The sequence below is a fragment of the Hylobates moloch genome, unplaced genomic scaffold, assembly GCF_009828535.3.
Source record: "Hylobates moloch isolate HMO894 unplaced genomic scaffold, HMol_V3 SCAFFOLD_2, whole genome shotgun sequence".
NCBI classification, from domain to species: domain Eukaryota; kingdom Metazoa; phylum Chordata; class Mammalia; order Primates; family Hylobatidae; genus Hylobates; species Hylobates moloch.
In genome coordinates this window covers 175,564,181-175,588,147 of record NW_026652277.1, presented here as the reverse complement: position 1 = coordinate 175,588,147, position 23,967 = coordinate 175,564,181, and the positions used below count along the sequence as shown (strand labels likewise).

The following is a 23,967-nucleotide window of genomic DNA, read 5'->3' as shown; positions in this document are numbered from 1 at the left end:
ATAAAAGAAACATTTCTTGAAAAATTCTGGCCTTTGGGAACAATTCTGAAGGAACTAAAATATCTTAGTTTCCCTGAAACGATCCTGCCGGGAGAAAAGCAACCGACCTATCTATGTGATTAACATTATCTAACTGGGGTTGTGTTCATTGGAATAACAACACTGACAAGTGATGCAGAAAAACTGAAAAAACCTGTACATTTACTTTTAAGAACTTCAAAAATTAAATCTTCAAATTATCTATAGATGAAAAACTGCTATGAAAATTTTATCAACTGTAGATAGGGACAGAAAGTACATAAAGGAGTCAAACCATTCTACCAACAAAATACCTTTATCTTCTGAAATTTTGAAAACAGGTTTATGACGGAATTTCATTTTAAGTGAGAAGTATGTTACAATGTCCACTACACCTATACATGTGCTATCAAAAAGCCCAATTACTACCAACGTCTAGGCTCATTACACAGGAGCAGGTGACTTTTCATAACCATTTTTAAAAAGTCTAAGAAGGTGTTACCAGAGAACAGGGGAAAAGAAAAACACCAGGAACTACTTAAGGGGTATCACTCTGAGGTGATGGAGATGTTTTGGAACCGACAGAGGTGGTGGTTGCACAACACTGTGAATGCACTAAATGTGATTCAATTGTTCACTTCAAAATGGTTAATATTATATGAATTTCATCTCAACAAATTATTTACAGAAAAAATTCTACAAAAGCCCACAACAGTCTCAGCACTTTCTCACAACTATTACTACAAGTTACCTTCACTTATGCTGAAGTTTACAGGGAAAACAAAATAGAAAAAAGCTTACATTTCCTTTCAACTCTTTAAAGTTATACATTTTCCTATAATATTTATATAACTTCTGTTTTAGAAAAAAATCTTTAGAGTCAAACATGTAACCAAATGAGAAGCCTTAAAGAAGCTGAATTCACTGGCTTAGCAATTACAACCACAATCACTGGAGGAGCATGGCTGGCCGGCTGGAACGTACCTGGATGACGCCCTCCATCATGCTCACCATCTTGTTGACGACTGCAATGACTTTATGTGTGCGCTCTGTAGGGCTGATGTCAGGTCTGTACTGGTTGGACAATACATACCGGCATGCCATATATAACACATATGTGGGGGACAACTTAAAGTGGACTGTAGAGCTATTAGTATAATTTATAATGGCAGACAAAAATGAATCTTCAGCTGTGGAAAGATTTCAAGAACAAAGAAAAAAAGGAAAAAAGAACAAAAACGAACGTGAAAATCAGATGGAGTAAAATGGATCAAGAAATAATTCACTGACAATGAAATCTGAAATTACTCACAACTTTCCCTGAATTCAATGCTTGCAGGTAGTATCAGTTCAGGCCCAGAAGCATCCTGCGTTCTAAAAGAAGAAAGCTGACATCACTTAAAATAAGGTCACATGGCTAACAATATTACTGACAACTGTGTAGATTTCTGCAACTACTTTTTAAATCTATATACTACTCTTTCCAATGTAAAATAATAAAATATCCCTTGTTTTCAGATGTAGCCTAATCAAATAATGTGTTGGGAGTGATCTTTTCACGACTCCTCTAAGAAGGTTAGTTCCTTGAAGTATATGCCGCAGCCATGAGAGCAGATCTGACGTGATTCTGGATTATTAATGAACACTTCATGTCTAGTACAGGGATCGGTCTGTCTTGCATCTGCTACAGCTATGGCTCAGGTAACACTGAAGAGAAAGTACTAAGTGACACAAAGAAAAATCAACCATGCCAAGCTTGAAACGGAGTTCTTATACTGAAAGGGAAAAGCTTCCTAAGACCTGGACTTTGTCTTTCTCTGCTGACACAGGGTTAGACAAGCTGACCACGGCAAGTCTCCTTCAGCCATTACTATCATCACTTTCCAATGCTTACAGTGATGCATGCCTTATAAAGAGATGTTCTACTCACTCACATTTCTTCTTATGGTCACATAAATTCCAGGTCCCTTCCACCATTTAGCCTGACACTACACAAATAAGGAACTGTCAAAAATTATAAATACAAAGAAACTATAATTTGGAACATTTATAAAAACTAGCATTGTGCTAATGTTTATCTATTTCCAGGTATTCAGATCAAATAAATTCAAAAGTTAGGTTCATTTCTATCTCTTTAAAATTTTCTTCAAACAGTGTGTCATCACCCATTGGCAGGGCAGAAGGCTGTTTTGTGAAACTACTCTTTCAGTTGAATATACATTTGTATGTGTGTTCACCAGAGCACAATGTAAGATATAATCTTGTGTTATAACCACAGTTCAAAAGCATTTTGAAAGCCATTGCTAGGCACAGACTCTTTAAAATGTGTAAGATAATAAATTACAAATCCAGTTTAGATTTCCTTATCTTTGTAGATTTATGCTTTTCTCAATGAATAATGCTCAGCTTATTCTTTCGCTTAGCCATGTGATTAGAACTTCAAGCCATTTACTTATTACTGTAAGTTTGCTACCCACTGTATTTTATATACAATATTTGCCAAAAACCAACGAAACACATAGTCAAGTGATTAGCTTCCTTAACATTTCAAGATCTTTATCACTTTAGTTCAACTTTAACAGAGATAACCAGGAAGAATTCTCAAAAATGTCTCCGAAAAAATAAGAAAATTTAAACTGACAGTAAGTGCCAGGGAACATGTGTTTTGCCTTCCGCAAACTTAACAAAAAATGAAATTGTGGGGCTATTAATGACTTAAACTGTGATGAACATCTCTACTGAGTTAAATATTGACTTAAACTGAGACTAATACTTACTCAAATAAATCTTATTTGGTGAAATGGAAAGTCAACACAGTTATCTTGATATTGGAATGAGAAATACTCATTAGTGACTTAAACAGTCATTTCAGCAACAATGTGTCTGTTAATCTTAGACAACTGGTAATGAACGGCCAGAATTAAGTATTTGGAATTGCTGGTCCACTCATTAAATAAGTTAATATAGATAATAAAAAACTTTCCTTCAAAAATAAAAAGGAATAACTTACGATGATTACAGATTTATAACAGTTTACAGAAATGGCTAATTTTTCTTTCAACAGCAAACCATTCTCTTCCCTCCATCCTCACCTTCTCCATGCACCAAAAAATGAATAAAGAGAAATGACTATTTATACAAAATAATAAAAATATAACCAAATATTTTACTAATAATAAATATAACCCCAAATCTTTTTATCAAATTATATGCCTCAGAGTTGATTAGTTTATGATCTAATGATTTAACTCAACAATTAAGGAAAAGAAAAATGCTTCTATAAACAACGTAATTTAAATGATCAATTATTTTAACACATCTCCCTTACATTCCCATATTTACAGACATCTAAAATTGTAGCTAGGCAGTTATATATCTCATAAAGTGAACCTGAATAAACTTCACCAATTATATTTTAACAAATCTGGTAAAAAAGTGTTTAAATTGTCATTGATAAAAGAAAAAAAAATTTAGTGACAATTAAAAGTCATCCCCTCCATTCAAAAGGGTTTTTTTCTTCACTAATATTAGCATTTTAAACACGTTTAAATTTTTCATGAGTACATCAGTTAAATTAAGTAGTGCTTATTACAACATTGCCCATGTGAAAAACAAAGAATGGAGCAGAAAGGCTCATCTGTTTTCATCATTGTAGTAATAGCAACAAAACAACATATCTTATAATTAAAGCCTTTAATAACTCTGCAAACTAATCTTACCTTGTAAAATTAAATTATGTGTTTATGGTAAAAAAATAATTTCTGACATACAATTAACCATATTACTATTTTGACACTATATTTATTAATCACTAATTTTGCATATATTAAAAGCATTATCCTAATCAATCCACTCCGTGTGAATTCATTTACTCATTCAAATATTTATGAGCTAAGAACTATGATTCATACTTCTCAGTTACACCTTATAAATACATAGAGGTATTCCTTACAATACCAATTTACCATTCTGAACATCCTACTCCATAATACACCACCAAAAACAAGTACAAACATGGAAAGTAAACTATTTATTATCACATGTAATAAAATTCACATAGCCAATAAAAATCTTGCATTAGAACCAAAAATCCACAATAAAAATAAAGTTAAAACCTGGGATTCCCTTATGAGTCTACATACGTAATAACTGGTGATGAATGATATTAAAATCCTGCAATATCCAGCGCCCTCTGCTGGAAGTTGGGAAACTGAAGAACTGTGTCTTCGTCACCTGCAAATGAACTGATAGGTGACCTGGGGCAAGTTGCCTGCCTCATCTAACTGCCTCACTGACTGGCTCTTTGAAGGAAACAGAATGGCCTCTTCAAAAATCTATCTGAAAAGCCCCAAAGGGGGAATGCTGCCAGTTTCACTGCTGATAATGAGAATGCCATAAAAGTCATGCAGTCTTTCTGTATTTCTGAGTTCCCACAGAGCTCTGGGGTAGGGGTGTTCAGCACCAAATCATGCTGCTGGTTTCACTAGTCAGTATCTGTTATTTATCCACCATGTTTAATGCAAAGCTATTACTCTGCAACATTTAAATAATTCCAGAGGTCACAAGGAAATAGGATTCTGATTAAGGTGACACGTTAAAAATCATAAGACAAGGAAATAACAAAAGACAGTTCTCTGCCCAGAAAAACTGGCAAGAACGATGTCAGAAAAAAAAATAATAATTCATCCTCCATTTATCTCCACAGGAAGGCACATCATATTAGAGCACAAGACATAATATGGCCATTTATAATTCTTAAAATCTGTTTCAAAATCATTTTTGGCCTCATGTATTTTTAAACAGATGAAGATTTCTTCTAGAAATGGGTGAAATGACCAGATTTTCTAAATATAAAAATCATCAAATATTAAAATCCTATAAAAACTCCTTTTATGTTTTTATAAGTAGTAGCAAATTTTAAATGGCAACATTTTAATTCAATGTCCTCTTATTTCAATTTGACAACACTGTGGCATATAAGTGAGGGATATAATTATTGGTAAAGCATTTCTTTCAATTCAGTAACACAGAAAGGAAATGCCCTTAAAATATTATTGCTAACATTCTAAACATGTCAGCTGAACCTTTATAAATTCAACAATCTTTATCCCAACCCTTCTTTAGGAATACTTTCAGTACTTTCACCACTGAAAAATGATGTGTTTCCTACCTGCTTTCTTGCCTGCGATAATCTGGCTGCTGCTCTACTCTGATCATCGGCTTCACCATTCCCCGCTCAGCTGTGCTAGAGGCAGATGACACTCTGTCACTGTCCAGCCTAGTGGTGCTCTACATGGAGAGAAAGCACAGTGCGTTTAGAACCCCACACAGACCAACCAAGCTTGACACTCAGTGTTGCAAGCAGAGATCTGATACGGGGCTGCCAAGCAGGGCAGGCAAGAACACAGAGCAGGAAATAACAAAGCATGCTGGGGACACTATGTCCACAGGGAGTGCCCAAAGCACACTGGTATTAAAGCATAGGAAGACGCACAGCCGCTTTCATTCTCAAAGAGCTGGGAGTTGCCTTTAAAACACAGGCATGCAAAGCTGGTACAGATTTTTCCAAAAGTACATTAATAGTAATTCGATTCCAACAAGTTATTTTAAAATCAGGATAAGAGATAAGAAATATGTATAACATGAAGAGGCAGGGTCTTTTTAAAGTTTATTATCTCTCGGAACAGATTTAGAAATCCTACTCCTTATAGCTCAATACCTAATGAATTCAGTACGGAAACTGGCTTCTTTCTTGCCCTTAATCAACACTGGGGAAAACACATATTATATGGTAACCCAATTGGGTATATTTAAATACTTCTAAAAAGTATACAATTCTAACCATTTGTATGGAATTTGTAGGCAGACAAAAGGATGAGTTACCTACATTAAGAAAATCACCAGAAAAGAAAAAATTTTATACAATGAAATTCACTGTAGAAAAAATTTCATGTAAAATTTCTTATTACATCTGCTTACTATAGAAACTGAGCACAAGTAGTAAATAAAAAATCATGTTTCTCTTATCACCTAGCGATTATTACTGTACTGTACATATCTTTCCAGCTTTTCATATTTTCCATAAATGGGATTTACGATCTTCTTGATAAAAAAACTTTTTCAGATGTTATAAACATCTTACAGTATTACTTAATTTTATATTACAGATTTGTAATGCCTGTATAACATTTTGTTGTCTATTCATCATACTTCATTAAACCAATGCTTTATTACATCATTTAAAATGTTCATCAGTACAGAGTGACAAGACAATTGCGCTTGTAAATATGTTTATATAGACACACAATGAATCCTTCCATAAGAGTTTTTTGTTTTTTTGTTTTTTTTTTGAGACGGAGTCTCACTCTGTCACCCAGGCTGGAGCGCAGTGGCAGGATCTCAGCTCACTGCACGCTCCGCCTCCCAGGTTCACGCCATTCTCCTGCCTCAGCCTCCTGAGTAGCTAGGACTATAGGCACCTGCCACCACGACCGGCTAATTTTTTGTATTTTTAGTAGAGACGGGGTTTCACCATGTTAGCCAGGATGGTCTTGATCTCCTGACTTCACGAACCGCCTGCCTCGGCCTCCTAAAGTGTTGGGATTACAGGCGTGAGCCACCACATCCGGCCCATAAGACAGAGTTACAGAAGAACAATTGCTGGTCAATGGATGGCAATACTATTTACAATATTAAAAATTTGTTATAAATGACTAGTAATAGGGCAATAGATAAAGAAATTAGAGTATGTTTATATGCTTACATACAGAATGGTTTTCATTTGTTTTTAAGTGACTTTTAAGTACTAAAAAATGCTCACAGAGTAACAGCTGAAGAAAGCAAGAAAGGTGTGTGTGGAGACAAATATATCCAATCGTGTTAAAATGCATACATAACATATAGACACATACCAGAGCTCAGAAAAGGACCCCTCACAACATTACTATCAAAGGTCAACTATAAATTGTGGATGAAGGATTTTCATTTTTACTTTTTTCCTCTATTTACCAAGTCTTCTTTGTGGACTACACATTTTTTTAAGAAACGAAAATTTTTATAAAGACAGTTCTCTTCGGCTCATTCAATTATTCATGAGATGGTTCCCAAGAGTCTTCTACACAGCAGGCATTTTTTAAGAAAAGTGCAACAGAAATACAGCAACGACATATGAATCAGGAGCCCCACTTGCAGAGTTCACATTCTACAGCTGGTCAACAAACAGACCAAGTATCGGATGGTAATAAAGGCCGCATAAATAACTTACATCAGGTGCTGTGACAGTGACAGGATGCTCAGAGACAACCTCTTCAGGAATGTGGCTTTAAGCTGAGGTCTGAGACAAGAAGGGGCCAGAGTGTGAAAAGCAAGGACAAAAGCACAAACACTAGCACAAGAAAGGCCTTCCAATGGGAGGAAAGAGGCAGGCACGGGCACAGAATGGAAGCCTTGTGCGGCCTGAGTGAGCAGCAGAGACACACTGAGAGAGAAGCAGGCTCAGGGCATAAGGGGCTGAGCAAGTCAGGGTGAAGACTGATATACAGGTTGAGAAGCCAGCAGGGCCTTCGAAAGCAGAACAGTAACTAGAATCTAATTTACATTTTTTAAATGTGAGGAGAATGATGCGCTGGGTGGAATGGAAGAGGCTGCTCTTGGGGCCGTGTGGTCCTCCCGCTATGTGATGGCTGCAGCCTAAGCCAGAGAGGCAGAGGAACGAACCCCTGCAAGCAGAGGCTGAGAGAAGGAAGGGACCAACTGGGAACGGGGAAGAGGTTTCTGTTGGAGCAATGCTGCAGATGGTAGTGTTGTCTTCTAAGGTGGAGAAGGATCAGGGAAAGTTTGTTAAGAAAGAAAATCTAGTCTTCTTTTAGCTAGGTTTAATTTGAAATATGTACAGGATATGCAAGTGGATATGTCAAGTAAACCTTTAGAGATATGAATCGGGGCTGGGTGCGGTGGCTTATGCCTGTAATACTAGCATTTTGGGAAGCCGAGGCAGGCAGACTGCCTGAGCTCAGGAGTTCAAGATCAGCCTGGGCAACATGGAGAAACACCATCTCTACTAAAAAATACAAAAATTAGCCAGGCATGGTGGCAGGTGCCTGTAATCTCCGCTACGCAGGAGGCAGAGGCAGGAGAATCACTTGAACCTGGGAAGCAGTGGTTGCAGTGAGCCAAGATCATGCCACTGCACTCCAACCTGGGAGACAGAGCAGACTCTGTCTCAGGAAGAAAAAAAAAGAGAGAGATATGCGTCCGGAGAGGTCAGAACCAAAGGTACACATTAGTGGATAATTAACATTAGATGGTATTTAAACTCAGGAAACAGGGTAAGCTCACCGAGGAAAGATGCAGGAAGAGAACACATTGGTGCCCTACATCTGAAACCTTGGCCCTCCAAACTTTAGGAGTGAAGCATAAGAGGAAGAGGTACCGACAAATCAAACCAAGGAGAAACCACTACTAGGTGGTTTATAGGAGGGTGATATACCCTAGAAGCCAAAAGAAGAAAGTGCATCAAGTACGCAGTTGTGGCCTGGCTAAAAACTCCTGCAACAAGTAAGACAGGACAAAATGCGTGCCAGATTTGGGACCTGGGAGGTCATCAGTCCTCAGTCCCTCTGACAGACAGTCCCTGTGGAGGGAGGGGCAAGAATGAACAGGAGCAGAGGAAAGAATGTGGAGTTTGGAAGTAGAGGGAGCAAGCATAGATGATTTTTTTTTTTTCCAAGAAGCTGTGTAGCAAACAGGAGTAGAAAAATGGGGTCAAAACTGGAGGGGTACAAAGAGTTTTCTAAAGAGAAGACACTGTAACGTGTTTTGATGCTGATGAGAACACTCCAGGATCGTAGGAGTTTGTGGCACCACGGCATTCAATAAATCACACCTTGAGTAGTGCCTTCCTCCTGAATCTGGACTGGGCCTGTATTTGCTTTAACTAATGAAAGGTGGAGGAAACGGGGTTGTGTCAGTTCTGGGCCTAGCATTCAAGAAGGCCTGGAAGCTCCATGGTTCTTGTGAGGTCCCACAACACTACGACTTCTGGCTGTCCCAGTGGGGCAAAAGGTCCCATGGAGAGGACGTGAGATAGCACAGAGAGGGTCAGTGGGCCCTGCACTCCGGCCACTGGCCACCAACTGATCTCCTAGGTGAGGGTGGTCACACCAGTAACCACCAGCAAGACCAGCAAACAAACTGCCCAGTGAGCTCAAACCAGATTGCACAATGGTAAACAAATAAAATGGCTGCTGTTTAGCCACTAAGTTTTGGAGTGGTTTGTTATTCAGCAATAGAGAATGAAAATGAGAAAGGAAATGAACTGATTATTCCAGAGATAAGGGATCATTATGGAAGCAAAGTGTCTGAGGTTAACTGATGAATAGGATTTAGCACCTAAATTGAGGGGTTAATAAAAGCAGGAGTGTATTAAGGGTACTCTGACTGAGCAAGGCTAACTACACAGGAGAAAGCCTAGCAAACATGGAGGCTCTGCTTCATCCTGGCCTTAGAGAAAAGAAAGGTCTGGTAACTTTCTTTTATGTATCACTAACAACACAGCAGATTAGGACAACCCACATTTGGGGCCACTGTGAAGTCTGTTTTTACAAAGATGTTTTATAAGTGCACCTATTACCAGTTTATAGGAGTCCCCCTTATCTGCAGTTTCACTTTCTGCAGTTCAGCTACCTGCGGTAAGCTGCAGTCCAAAAATAGGTGAGTACAATACAATAAGATATTTTGAGAGAGGAGACAGAGACCAAATTAACATACCTCTTATTTGAGTATATTGTTATAATATATATTGTTCCATTTTATCTTTAGTTATTGTTGTTAATGTCTTAGTGTGCTTATTTTATAAATTAAACTTTATCACAGGTACATATATAGAGGAAAACAACATAGTATCCATAGGGCTCTGTACTATTTATGGTTTCAGGCATTGACTGGTGGTCTTGGAACGCATCCCTCACAAATAAGGGGAGACTACTGTATTCATCCGTGGTGTCCTATAGCAAGCACACTTCTATCAGGTAATCCATAATTACCTACCTTGCTTGTCGGTAATGCTGTCCCACTATGAATATCTCCTCCCAAATCAAAAGTTGTCTCCTGAACAATTCTGATGGGATAAAACAAGAAACACACTGACTTAATAACATTCCGATGACAGGCACAGTCTCTTCTTAATACACAAGGAAGAACTAAAATACCAAATGTCAAAGACTTTTAAGAAATTGCTCTATTTTCAGCACACGAATTTACAGAATTAAAAAACCAACTTATGAACTTTCTTTACTGGTATATACTCAGTATTCCCAGGATCTTTTTTTTTTTTGAGATGAAGTCTCACTCTGTTGCCCAGGCTGGAGTGCAGTGGCGCGATTTCGGCTCACTGCAACCTCCGCCTCCTGAGTTCAAGTGATTCTCCTGCCTCAGCCTCCCAAATAACTGGTATTACAGACAAGGGCCACCATGCCCGGCTAATTATTGTATTTTTTATAGAGATGGGGTTTCACCATGTTGGCCAGGCTGGTCTCGAACTCCTGACCTCAGGTGATCCGCCCACCTCAGCCTCCCAAAGTGCTGGAGATTACAGGCATGAGCCACCGTGCCCGGCCCAATCGTATTTTTTTTTTAACTATACAAGAAACGGAACATAAAAAACCGGGTTATTTCATTATGTAAGTCTATCCAGGCAGCAAATGGCATATAAATGAGGTGTACAAGGTTGAAGTGCCGGTGGCCCTATTTATGGACACAGGGAAGTGACACATGAGGAACAGGGGTGAGCTTCTCTCCTATTTGAAAGTCAATCTGATTATTTTTGTAAAGCACATGAGTATCACTACTTAGGCTACAAATTAAAAAGTGGGACATTTTTGATAATGTTAGCAAGCAAATCAAAAATTATGCTAGTTTAAACTGATTCTTCAAATATCTCAAAATATCAAAACTTCTAAATATGTCACTTTGAAAAATTAACTCATAAGCAAAATCTCATTATGAAGATTGAAGAGTCTAACAAGCTGGGACCGACTACATTCTTCAGCACAAACGAAGGGTGAATGCAACTCACTGGTCCCAGCTCATTGGAGAGTGCCCTCCCCACCTCCGCAAAAAAAGCCCTAAAAACACTTGGAAACCAATAAGGATGAATCAGTAAATTTCCTGGATTTCTGAAAAACATAATTTAAAAAGAATGAAATGTCCTGTTATAATACTTGAAAAATATTAATATATGGTCTAATTTCAAAGTAGCATGGTAATGTGAAACTTTTATTTAAACTCAACCAATAGAAAGAAACAAGGAAGTAATGTAAAAGTTGAAAACAACTTTTCAGATTAGAAGAGCAGGTACAAATTTCTCCCCTATCTCACCACTAAGAAAATAAAACCATCTTGTAATGCAAAATAATACCATGCTTTAAAATAGTAACTTTTGAAAGAGTAAAAGTTTTTACTAATGGCTAAATGTCAATTTTCTGCACACAACTTTCTGCAATATATCACCAATTTTGTGAAATTAAATACTCATAATCTATCACCAAGAGATTCACAAAAACATGGAAATGGCCTGTGGGCTCCCATCAGTTTCAGTGGGAGATTCAGTCCAGCTATCGGCTCTGACAACAGGAGTAACAATGATGGCAGGCCGGCTTCTCTGCCACCTACCAAAGCTGCACACAGCAGTGTCCACCCCTAACTTCCTCTTGTGGGTAGTATGTGGGTAGAATCAAAGCCTTCTTGATTCCACTTACAATTATCATCCTAGAACAAGAGATTTCTAACATGCAACATTCTTTAACTTTTCCCATCAAAGCTACCTCTTTCAAGCTTTAACATGGCTCGTTTTTACTGTAGGCTGGATATGTGGACAAGACTAACCAAAATGACTTTATAACATGACTTTGAAATTATCAAACTATGATCTTTGACTGTAACAATCATATGTCACTCCTCTCAGCATTCAGAGAATAGTAACTCATGCCCTGGGTACTTGATATTTGTAAACTAGATTAATAAATCAATTAATGAGTCAGTGTATCACCAGGAGGCCCTAAAATTCCCAAACTATCAATATCAAACTTTGCTACTTGTTTATAACCATGAGTAGGATTTGAAGACACACTATGAAATCTGCATTGGAGGGTATGTGAGTTATCTAGCCAGAATCTGTCACAATCGTTTGACACTAGAGCAAAATTAATGTTCCTAAAAAAACAAGAGTCCTTTCTAATTTATGGATGGTATGTTCAGCCACCAAGCAGCTTTTACCAGATTTGCCAGAAAAATACCTAATAATATCAACAAAATTTCACAGCACATTCTCCTCATTGAAACCTAAGCCATATTCTTCAATGATCTCTGCTTTTGGCCAGAAATATGGTAGGAAGAGACATCTGCAGGCTTCCAAAGCAGGATCCACATGGCAAAAATACAGTAGGAGATTGTCTCACACGTGTAAAAACATTACAAGCAAAACCGAAGGGCAGACTAGGTGTGGGACACAGGCTGCTCCTAGAATTGTGTTTATACAGAGAACAGAGATGGACAGTTACACTAGGAGTAACACATGTCACAAGAAATATATTACAACTCAAGAATAAAGGGCATTTGTATATAAGGGGCAATAACTGTAGGTACTATTGAGAGACCACATGTAACACACAGAGGAAGAAACTGTTTCAGACAATACATAATCTCTTTGGAGAAACCTCAGTGAGCCTAAAAAATAAACAGGGAGTCAGGATATACCAGACCAAGATTTTTTATGCTGAAGGGAAGAAACAGGGCTGAAGAAAAGCTGATGATTGAAATGAACGTCTAAGCATGAAATCATGACTCGCTACTGAAGGAAAGAGCCCATGTAAAGCTAATGACAAGGGACAGGAAACAGGGACACGGCTGATCAATGAAAAACATCACCTTCAGAAAGAAACAGTTAAAAGCGGTGACGAATGGAAGGATGGGTTTAAATACACACTAGTTTAAAGAAGAAAGTGTTAGAAAGAAATGGATTTTCTTGGGAAGCAGGGAGGAAAGGCACATGCTGATCTCCTTGGACGTCACAGGTACGGTCATTTGCTGACACTTGGAGCGCAAGGTGAGGTGAACAGCGGGGGATGGATCTTAAACAGTTGTGAACTTCACAAATAAATAAATATATGTGATAACCCACCAAGTATTCATCTTGGAGAAAGACATTAATTCTAAATAGTCATATGTGGCCCAATGTGTAAGGTCTGGGTGGCTAATCAAAGGCATGCTGTGGAACAAAACAATGGGAAAGGCCAAGCACGGAAGACCACGCGGGTTTATGTTTGTGCTTCAGGAAGAAAGCCTATGCTCTAGGGGAGTTTTCAATTGTTTTAAGCAGCATGACTGAAAAATAAGATAATGAAGTGGCTTAACAGAATGTTTTAAAAAGTAAAAACAAAGGAGAAGTCATATTCCCTACCTCCAAAAATTTTACTTGTCATTAAGAAAGGCTGTTTTCCCTTACTAAGCCCACAATGCAAGTCTTCAGAAAAGCACTAGGTGGAGCTAAAATATTCTGAATTCCTTAAGAGATCTTAATGTGTTTCATTATCAGTCATAGAAAAGAATACTTCAAAAAATTTTATAATCTTAGTTACACTGAATAATTACAAAGAACACCATGTTTTTTTCACAAAAGGTACTGTTTTAGTATACTGGCTAAAAAAACAAAGTTTAAATACAAACAATTTAAAACCAGTGAGAACTTCCAATTTTAAGACAAAGTCAAGACCTTTCTTCTTTCCTCTAAAACCAACCCAAGTTAAAATTCAACAACCCTTCATGCTAAAAACTCTCAATAAATTAGGTATGGATGGGACGTATCTCAAAATAATAAGAGCTATCTATGACAAACCCACAGCCAATATCATACTGAATGGGCAAAAACTGGAAGCATTCCCTTTGAAAACTGGCACAAGACAGGGATGCCCTCTCTCACCACTCCTATTCAACACAGTGCTGGAATGGAAGTTCTGGCCAGGGCAATCAGGCAGAAGAAGGAAATAAAGGGTATTCAATTAGGAAAAGAGGAAGTCAAATTGTCCCTGTTTGCAGATGACATGATAGTATATCTAGAAAACCCCATTGTCTCAGCCCAAAATCTCCTTAAGCTGATTAGCAACTTCAGCAAAGTCTCAGGATACAAAATCAATGTACAAAAATCACAAGCATTCTTGTACACCAATCAGACAAACAGACTGCCAAATCATGAGTGAACTCCCATTCACAATTGCTTCAAAGAGAATAAAATACCTAGGAATCCAACTTACAAGGGATGTGAAGGACCTCTTCAAGGAGAACTACAAACCACTGCTCAATGAAATAAAAGAGGATACAAACAAATGGAAGAACATTCCATGCTCATGGGTTGGAAGAATCAATATCGTGAAAATGGCCATACTGCCCAAGGTAATTTATAGACTCAATGCCATCCCCATCAAGCTACCAATGACTTTCTTCACAGAATTGGAAAAAACTACTTTAAAGTTCATATGGAACCAAAAAAGAGCCCACATCGCCAAGTCAATCCTAAGCCAAAAGAACAAAGCTGGAGGCATCACGCTACCTGACTTCAAACTATACTACAAGGCTACAGTAACCAAAACAGCATGGTACTGGTACCACAACAGAGACATAGAACAGACCAGAGCCCTCAGAAATAATGCCACATATCTACAACTATCTGATCTTTGACAAACCTGACAAAAACAAGAAATGGGGAAAGGATTCCCTATTTAATAAATGGTGCTGGGAAAACTGGCTAGCCATATGTAGAAAGCTGAAACTGGATCCCTTCCTTACACCTTATACAAAAATTAATTCAAGATGGATTAAAGACTTACATGTTAGACCTAAAACCATTAAAACCCTACAAGAAAACATAGGCAATACCATTCAGGACATAGGCATGGGCAAGGACTTCATGTCTAAAACACCAAAAGCAATGGCAACAAAAGCAAAAATTGACAAATGGGATCTAATTAAACTAAAGAGTTTCTGCACAGCAAAAGAAACTACCATCAGAGTGAACAGGCAACCTACAAAATGGGAGAAAATCTTTGCAACCTACTCATCTGACAAAGGGCTAATATCCAGAATCTACAATGAACTCAAACAAATTTACAAGAAAAAAACAAACAACCCCATCAAAAAGTGGGCGAAGGACATGAACAGACACTTCTCAAAAGAAGACATTTATGCAGCCAAAAAACACATGAAGAAATGCTCATCATCACTGGCCATCAGAGAAATGCAAATCAAAACCACAGTGAGATACCATCTCACACCAGTTAGAATGGCCATCATTAAAAAGTCAGGAAACAACAGGTGCTGGAGAGGATGTGGAGAAACAGGAACACTTTTACACTGTTGGTGGAACTGTAAAATAGTTCAACCATTGTGGAAGTCAGTGTGGCGATTCCTCAGGGATCTAGAACTAGAAATACCATTTCACCCAGCCATCCCATTACTGGGTATATACCCAAAGGACTATAAATCATGCTGCTATAAAGACACATGCACACGTATGTTTACTGCGGCACTATTCACAATAGCAAAGACTTGGAACCAACCCAAATGTCCAACAACGATAGACAGGATTAAGAAAATGTGGCACATATACTCCATGGAATACTATGCAGCCATAAAAAATGATGAGTTCATGTCCTTTGTAGGGACATGGATGAAACTGGAAACCATCATTCTCAGTAAACTATTGCAAGGACAAAAAACCAAACACTACATGTTCTCACTCATAGGTGGGAACTGAACAATGAGAACTCATGGACACAGGAAGGGGAACATCACACTCCGGGGACTGTTGTGGGGAGGGGGGAGGAGGGAGGGACAGCATTAGGAGATATACCTAATGCTAAATGACGAGTTAATGGGTGCAGCAAACGAACATGGCACATGGATACATATGTAACGAACCTGCATATTGTGCACATGTACCCTAAAACCTAAAGTATAATAATTAAAAAAAAAAATAGGGACCAAAATCACAAACTTCACTTTGATATTTTTTAAAAAATTGAAACAAAAATAAAAAGCCAAGTTATGTATGAATAATCTGAATTACTTTAAGTATAATCAAAACATTTTAAATCTGAAGGTTAATCTATTTACCCAGGTTTATGTTTCGGGCCCTTAACCACCAGGCCTCCATCCACAGATCTTTTTGCAAGAGCATGATCCTGACTGGGGTCCACAAACTTAAATACATGGGACGCCCCGAACTGCACTTTCATGCCACTCTGCAGCATGGTGGTTTCCGAGATGCGCTGGCCTTCCACGTAGGTTTCTGCGTCCATACTTCTGGGCGTCACAGTGACCACTCCATCCATGTTGGTGAGGTCACAGTGATGGGGCTGAATTCCTGGGCCAAACAACTGGTAACAGAAGGAAACCAAAGACACTCCTATCATGAAGTTCACAGCATTTAAACACAGAATGTTAAAACTGTGAGTACCCCTTTTATGACAAATATAACCTAATATGCTCTGGATTTTTAGTGCCTTTTAAAGTGGATTTCCCTCAATAGTTTAAAAATAAACTGTCAAAAAAAAGTCAAACCAATCAGACCTTTTATTTTTAGTATCCAGTGACTTAAGGCATACTGTAACTCTGCATTAAAAAGCATACAGTCAGCCAGGCGGGGTGGCTCAGGCCTGTAATCCCAGCACTTTGGGAGGCCGAGATGGGCGGATCATGACCTCAGGAGATCGAGACTATCCTGGCCAACATGGTGAACTCCATCTCTACTAACAATACAAAAATTAGCAGGCATGGTGGCGCGTGCCTGTAACCCCGGTTACTCAGGAGGCTGAGGCAGGAGAATCACTTGAACCAGGGAGTTGGAGGTTACAGTGAGCCGAGATCGTGCCACAGCACTCCAGCCTGCTGACAGAGCAAGACTGTCTCCAAAAAAAAAAAAAAAAAAGCATATAGTCATCTTAACCAATATTTGTTAGATGTTTAATGGACAAATCTAAACAGATCATTAGCATTAAAGATTCCTATCTATTATTATTTTTAGTGTTGTGCTAAGAAAGAAGAAATGGTAGAATTGAAGATGACATTAACAATCTGAACCCATCATCTTACAAATTGAGGAATAAGTACAGAGCAAGGGTGATCTGCCTGAATTCAACTTCAAAGAAGTGACAAATTCTGACTTCATTTATTCCAATAATGTGTTAAGCTCTGTTTTAAGTACTTAAGAACCATATTAAGCTAAATTTAATTAGAATTTACCAAATACCTACTGCTATGTGTGTCAGACCCAGTGATAAGCAGTTTTTCATAGGTTATATCCTATAATCCTGAAATAGACCTATAAAATTATCATCACCATCTTTTAGAGAAAAAGAAGCAGTTTCAGAGCAATGTCATCACCAGCCCAAATTTCTAGAGGTGGAGCTTGAACATAAACTCACATAAAGCAGAGAAAAGTGACCCAGAGTAGATAAATTATTTATATTTAAATACAAAGTCTGTAATTATAATTTCTTCTTTCATTACCATGTGGCAGGCTCTGTACAATATGTTATGCCTCCTGGAATGTCAGAGTTGCAGCAGGAAGCTCAGACTACGTACCTGGATAGAGTTGTCATCCAACTTTTCTGTCCCAACTTCAGTAACACTTAACTGAAGGCGGTAAAGCTTTGGCTTATCTCTAGAGTCAGAACCATCTGTGAGAAGAGAAGGAAGATAGCTCTATTTGCAAAGTCTAATATTACTGTCATGTTATTTCAAACAAACAAAAAGTTATATCAGGAGTTCTCACTTCTCAGGATTTCTTTTCAAAGAATTCTCCAAACTTACATAATACAATTTAACAAACTGGATACAGAAAATTCAAAATAAGAAATAAACATATCAGTTTCTGATTAATACGAAGTGCTAGCACTAGCATTAATTCCACCACATTCTTATTACATTAAAAAAAGTCTTCTCTACCACACTGCCCTGGATTTTTGTTAATGATTCTGAGGAGCAACTGTGGTAGCAAAATGAAGCTCAAAGACACACAGGGCTTCCCTTCGGACCAGATCTTTCCTGCAGTATTCTTGCTGCCCTTATGGCACACAACACAATACAGGCTGAGGGCACAGCTAAATCACTGACGGAGGTTTTTAAACGTACAATTCTCGTAGCTCTCCCCAGACCTCCTGGATCAAAATCCTTGGGGATAAGACCTAAGCATGTGTCCTCTGAAAAATCTCCCCAAGTAATTCCACTGTCCATTACTGATTAAGAATTACTGTTAAAAGTGGTTAGCTCCCTGGAGTAGAACTGGCGTAAAAGGAACACTGGGTTTTTTGGCTTTTTTTTTTTTTTTGTCATTTTATACCTTTATGAACTGTTGGAATGTTTAATTTATATGAGCATGTGTTTCCATGACAGAATGGGTGAGGAGGAGGAGGAAGCTGCTCTGCCAAAGCCCTCTAGTCCCAATACACCTAGACATGTTTTCTCACTCTTCACCGACTGTATCCCGGATGAGGACAATGTCACTTCATTACCTTAACTTAAAATGAGGTATTCTGATTTCAGAGTTGACATATGAGAAAATGTGCCTTCTAGAACCCACGAATGATGATGTAACTGCAGAGCTTAGCGCCTGCACCACAGCCATGGCAGTCAGTCTAGTGTGGCAAGCACACCACCCACCAAAGCTTAGGAAAAGGCCAAACCAGTAAGAGTCTCCCTGATCTGCTTTATGAGTGCCTTTAACTTTCAAACCCACTGATTCCATTACCTGTTAAAACCTCTAGTCACTGCAATTACGCATGTAAGCTTTGAGAGTTTCACAGGTTAAACAGTTTGGAGTATGAGCATGCACAGAGTCTGTGACTGCTAAAATCCCTCAGCAGTGGTACTGCTAAACTCTCACAGACAAAAGACACCATAAAAATGCAAGTCCTGTTAGAATTGATGCTAATTTTAGGGTATACAAAGTTACATTCTAATGACAAAATTTTCTATTTCTGAAATATTTCAGAAATCTGTGACATCGAGTGAAGGTAAGATGAGACTGAAGTACCTGATAGACACTAATGCCTAATACCCATTAAAAAATTGATTCATCATCTGTGCTGCTTCACATCGTATTGAAACATTTATTTTCAACTCTAACTGTTCTAAAGTTCTGATCCGAACAAGACATCAAAATCATCTGGGGCTTTTCCTGGACATAGCTAGCTTCCTTCCAGACCTGCTGAGTCTAAATCCTCCAGTAATGTTTACTATTTTGTGTGTTTTAACCACCAAAGGCAGTTCTAATGAACCCCCCTAGTTAAGAAATGTGTCCCCCTTATCCACTCCCAGAGCACCCCATCTGTTACATTAACTGTACCACTAACCGTATCATATGATGATTTCCATCTACTTATCTCCCTCATCTCTGAGCTCCCTGGTGGCTAGGTTTAAAAAAAAAAATCTTTTTACGCTGGCACTGATCACTCCACATATGGTCTATAGTTAGCAATCAATAAAGACTTGATGTGTCAGCAGTGAATACTTATATAAAAATAAAGAAAACCGAATGCAATATAGTCACAGAGAAATGACACAAATAAATTATAAAGAAAGCAAAAGTAGTAAATAAGTAATCATGTGTGAAACAAGAACATTTCAAAGCAAAGTTAAAAACAGAACATGAAAAATGTGTTTAGAGATGAAAGAAAAATTCACATTCACGTTCTTCCGAATTCTGAATGCTTCTGAAAGGTCTCTTGTGATACAATAAAGAGCTATCACACACCTTTCTACATCAACAGATTTCAAAATAGAGAAAGGGAGAGATAGAAGCTGCTTTCTCAGTCTCTCCCTTCTCCTCACCTCACCATGGTAATAGGAATCTGTCAACAGATAGATTAGAGAGATAAACATCCTTCCCAGGCTCTCTTATTACTTCACAGTAATAATAGGAAACCATAGTTAAAGCTGTTACAGATTTTGAAGAACCTAAATGGTGGCCACAGGATTTAGTGGATAAAGGGATGTTTGGTTTGAGCTGGGGAGGAAAGAGAGAGTGCAGTAGTCCATTCCCTCTCCTCATTACAAGGACAGTTATCTCACAGGGAGTAACATATAAAACTGTTGCCAAAAACAAAAATCTCAAATTTTCTCCCCTTCCTCAACAAGTATTCTACAAATAGTCGATTTCTGGCCAAAGTGCCTGAGTCTCTTTCTTCCCCGTAGATAATGACAATACATCTGGAGCACCTTGAAGAGCAGAGACATATCTAAGTAACCCCACAACAAACAGTAACAGCACTGCTACCAGAAAGTTTTCCTATTCTACAGATGAAGGGAGGCAGACTGGCTGAGCACCGCCCAAGGAGTGCTTTGAAATGGCACTCTGTCTTTACTCCCCAGCATCCCTCCACAGCCATTGCTGCTTTTGCCTTCAGTTCCTTCCCAGGGTGAACCTGGGAAAATAAAGACACAAAATAAGCTTCCAGTAAATGAAATGAGTTCTAGATATGGAACACTTACTAGGTACAAATAAAATGACAGTACATTAAATTTCTTAAAATAGGTTATTTATATCAACTAAAAAACTGATACATAAGATATTTGGTCATTCAACACTATTCTGCCCATGAGGTTCTATTAGTGCTTTAGTTACAAAAGTAGTAGTAAGCATAGCATTACCTTCATAAGTGTGATAGTTGTAGTAGGCAAAGTGATTCCTTCTCCCTGGGGTTAAGACACATGCCAGGACCCAGGTGAAGGCAGCATCAGCAGGACAGAGACCATGCAGAACACGCGGAATAGGGAAGGAGGAGAAGAGACGCAGAGGGTGAGCTTCAGTGAGACACGTTTCAAAGGAAGAAAAGGTACACTTCACCCATCAGCTTTTGTGAGGACAAGACTATACTAGTGCCCCAGTCAGTGTTTTAGAAACCAATGCAGACTGTTAAGGGAAACCACAGGACAACAGGTGAGTCACCAAGCAGCAGGACAGCAACAGTGAGTTAATCATATAGAGGGCTACCACCCCTCTGGGCTGATTTCTTCTGTTTAAAGAACACATTCAAATCCAAAGCAAAGAACGAAATAACGTATTTCTCCCCATTTCTCCAAAAGACAATGCTGAGCTCATGACCACATCTCAAAAAACTCCTAACCACACCCAGCAGAACCTCAGCATTGAAGATAGAATGCTTGGCTGACAATGTGCCCAGGGGAAACACAGTACTTATCCATTCATAACAAATCATTATGCATGAATATTATTTTCTCATAAATGGAAAATAGATCAATTTCATTCAGCATGCTGACTGTGAGCAATGAATAATAATGAAAACCTAAAACGACATTATGACTTAGTGAAAGAACATGGCTTTGGTGCAGGAAGACCCTGGCCTTGCATTCAGGCCTGCCACCAACCCTTAGGTCACCGTTAAAATAGCGGTACCAGACCTGAACTTCAGACATTTGTGGAACAAGTTAAGCTATCCCACAGGCACAGGGCTCAGGAGAAGTCAGGACTAGAGGCAGAGTCACTTGTCACAAGGCACTGTGATTCCCTCCCGCTGTGTAAATTACCTGAAGGCAGGAAGGAACTTAATCCTTTTGTATCCATTGTTTTGCCTAAAGTAGAAGGGTCAATGAATGCTGACTGAAGGCAGCATAGTGCCATGAAGAATGCAGTGTATTAATAACCACGTAACAAATGCTGTTGCCAATATTTGGTGAAAAGTAGTACAGAACTGTGATCTACTCCACACCTACAAAAAAAATTCTATATATTTGATTACCTGAGAGACTGTAAGTATGAAAGAAGCAGTCGAAATAACAATTCTCACTAGAAGAGAAATTCCCAAGGTGAAGCGGTTTAATCTGTTTTGGTGCTCTACCTCCAAGGCCCAGAACACGGTATGACACACAACAAGTATTCAATCAATATTTATCAAATACATGCGTGAATGAATGCTCATACTGTCTCTGCTATCTACCAAAGTAAACTGTCCATTACTCATCTGAAAATTATTCTGTCAGCTGCTATTTATCAATTTTTCTAAGGACTTAACACTCTTAAATCCTCAAAAATTTGGATTTGGAGAAAACAATCATTAGTTTCTAGAATTTAATATAAGATTTTAAAGGGCAGACCCGATACCCAAAGAAGAGCCTAAAAAATTTTAAGTTCAAAAACTAATGGCTGCTTCACAGTTGCCATTCATTACCTCAGATAACCAAACATCAATGCTCTCACACACATTATAGACACACAACAATACTGGGATGTGTTTCCAAACTACAGTGAGATAATAAAACTTCAAATAAACTTTCCACCCAGAGAACTGAGGTTAGCAACACCAATCTATTCCTCACAAATAGCTAATCAATTAATTTTTTTGAAGTCCTGAAGCATAATTAGGTATAAAAGCTACTACTTAAAGCCACACTGCCACTAACTGTGGCATCAAAATGATACCATCACTTCCTGTTATTTATATAACCTACTGTACCATGAGACTGCTGGACAACAAATATCATATGTAATCATTAGTTAATTACAATAACCTAGCTGTAAGAAACTAAACAAACCTTCTAAATAAAAATAAACTCTCAAAAATCAAAGAAGAAAAAATGTATAATTCACGTTCACGGAGCCATATATCATACACATAACTGGATCAATTTTCTGCTAATTTGTTCTGTGATTACTACTTGGGCTTTCTTTCAATGCAGCTTGGGATGGGGGTGCAACACTCTGATCTTCACAGTACTGTATAATGCAGGTCACATAATAGCATTTAATAATGAAATAAGAAATGAAGTAATGTTAACCGCATAAATGTCATGTACAGTCATGCACAGCATACATATGTGCAAATATACACTCTACCTAGGAATGTGTGTGTAAAACATTTCCTTAAGAATGCCCACGTATTCCTCTACTCAGTGGCTAACCTGAAACAACAGCTTTAGCGTATTAGAGTTCTACAAACAAAACACTTAGAGAACTCATGTGAAAACAAATGTAGTCTGCTACTTTAAAATCAAATAGCCTTCCTCTTACTAAGATGGGTTTCTTAGATATAAAATTTAAAGATATTCTTTTTAGACATTGTCCATGCATCAGAAACAACAGTTAGCCACACACACACACACACCTTTATGAAATCTGCCCTAGAAGGGGTAAATATCAATTTGTCATCTTTAGTAGATTAACTATTTTACTAAAGTTATCTCGGAAAAAAAAATTTAAGGTATTAAAATAATTTAAAACTGTCTATACACTAAATTTTGTTTCTTAATACTCATTTTTGTCCATGTGAACCATTTTTATGTAAACATACGTATTTTATAACCTTAAGTTTTTAAAGAAATAAATGTTATGAGAGTTACTTTTAAAAAAATAAATGGCTAAAAATGTTAAGTCAGCCAACTGAAGACTACTTGAAGATACATTAGAAACTACAAAGATTTGAAGCTAAAAATGCACATTAATAATGTGTGCTGGTGTGACCAGCTTTCTCACCTGGGCTTAACTCTACTAAATAGGGCAGCTTCTCCGGAGGAAGGGTGGAGCCATAGCCAGACCCGTCAGCTCTCTCCTTTCCCTTGGGTGTCTTGCCTTCCAAGTGTTTCTTGGTTTTCTTTGGGATGTGGTCTGGTGGCCTCCTCTTCAACTGAAAGACTAAAATCCCTAGAACAGCAGCATGGGAAATCATCAGGCAGACTCGGGTTGGTCAGGATGGCCAGCTGACTGGCAGTCAACTGTGCAAAACTTTCTCAAAAAGATGCATGTAATTTAGGAACATCTGCCAAGGAATCACTGCGTAAAGCTTACCCAATTCGTACTTTTACTCAACAGAGGAAATATTAGCCTCTTGGTGTGTTTGAAAAGCTCTAGCAAGCAATTTCCAAAGATTACTCTAAATTAACAGC

The 23,967-nt window shown here is 38.2% G+C and overlaps 1 protein-coding gene across 10 annotated transcripts in view; it reads right to left on the bottom strand.

Moving 5' to 3' along the window:
• Positions 1-23,967, bottom strand: part of AFDN (afadin, adherens junction formation factor) — a 146,774-nt gene that overhangs the window by 57,797 nt on the left and 65,010 nt on the right. For 7 of the 10 annotated variants that reach the window (XM_058435686.1, XM_032162496.2, XM_058435687.1 and 4 more), the window contains exons 8-15: positions 23,558-23,725; positions 20,719-20,763; positions 17,653-17,747; positions 16,183-16,445; positions 10,066-10,135; positions 5,189-5,307; positions 1,331-1,392; positions 1,003-1,208 (exon numbers count right to left, since the gene is read on the bottom strand). In XM_058435686.1, coding sequence (XP_058291669.1) covers positions 1,003-1,208; positions 1,331-1,392; positions 5,189-5,307; positions 10,066-10,135; positions 16,183-16,445; positions 17,653-17,747; positions 20,719-20,763; positions 23,558-23,725 — 1,028 coding nt within the window. The remainder of the gene's footprint in view (positions 1-1,002; positions 1,209-1,330; positions 1,393-5,188; positions 5,308-10,065; positions 10,136-16,182; positions 16,446-17,652; positions 17,748-20,718; positions 20,764-23,557; positions 23,726-23,967) is intronic. The other 3 variants (XM_032162546.2, XM_058435689.1, XM_058435690.1) reach the window with 1 other exon arrangement.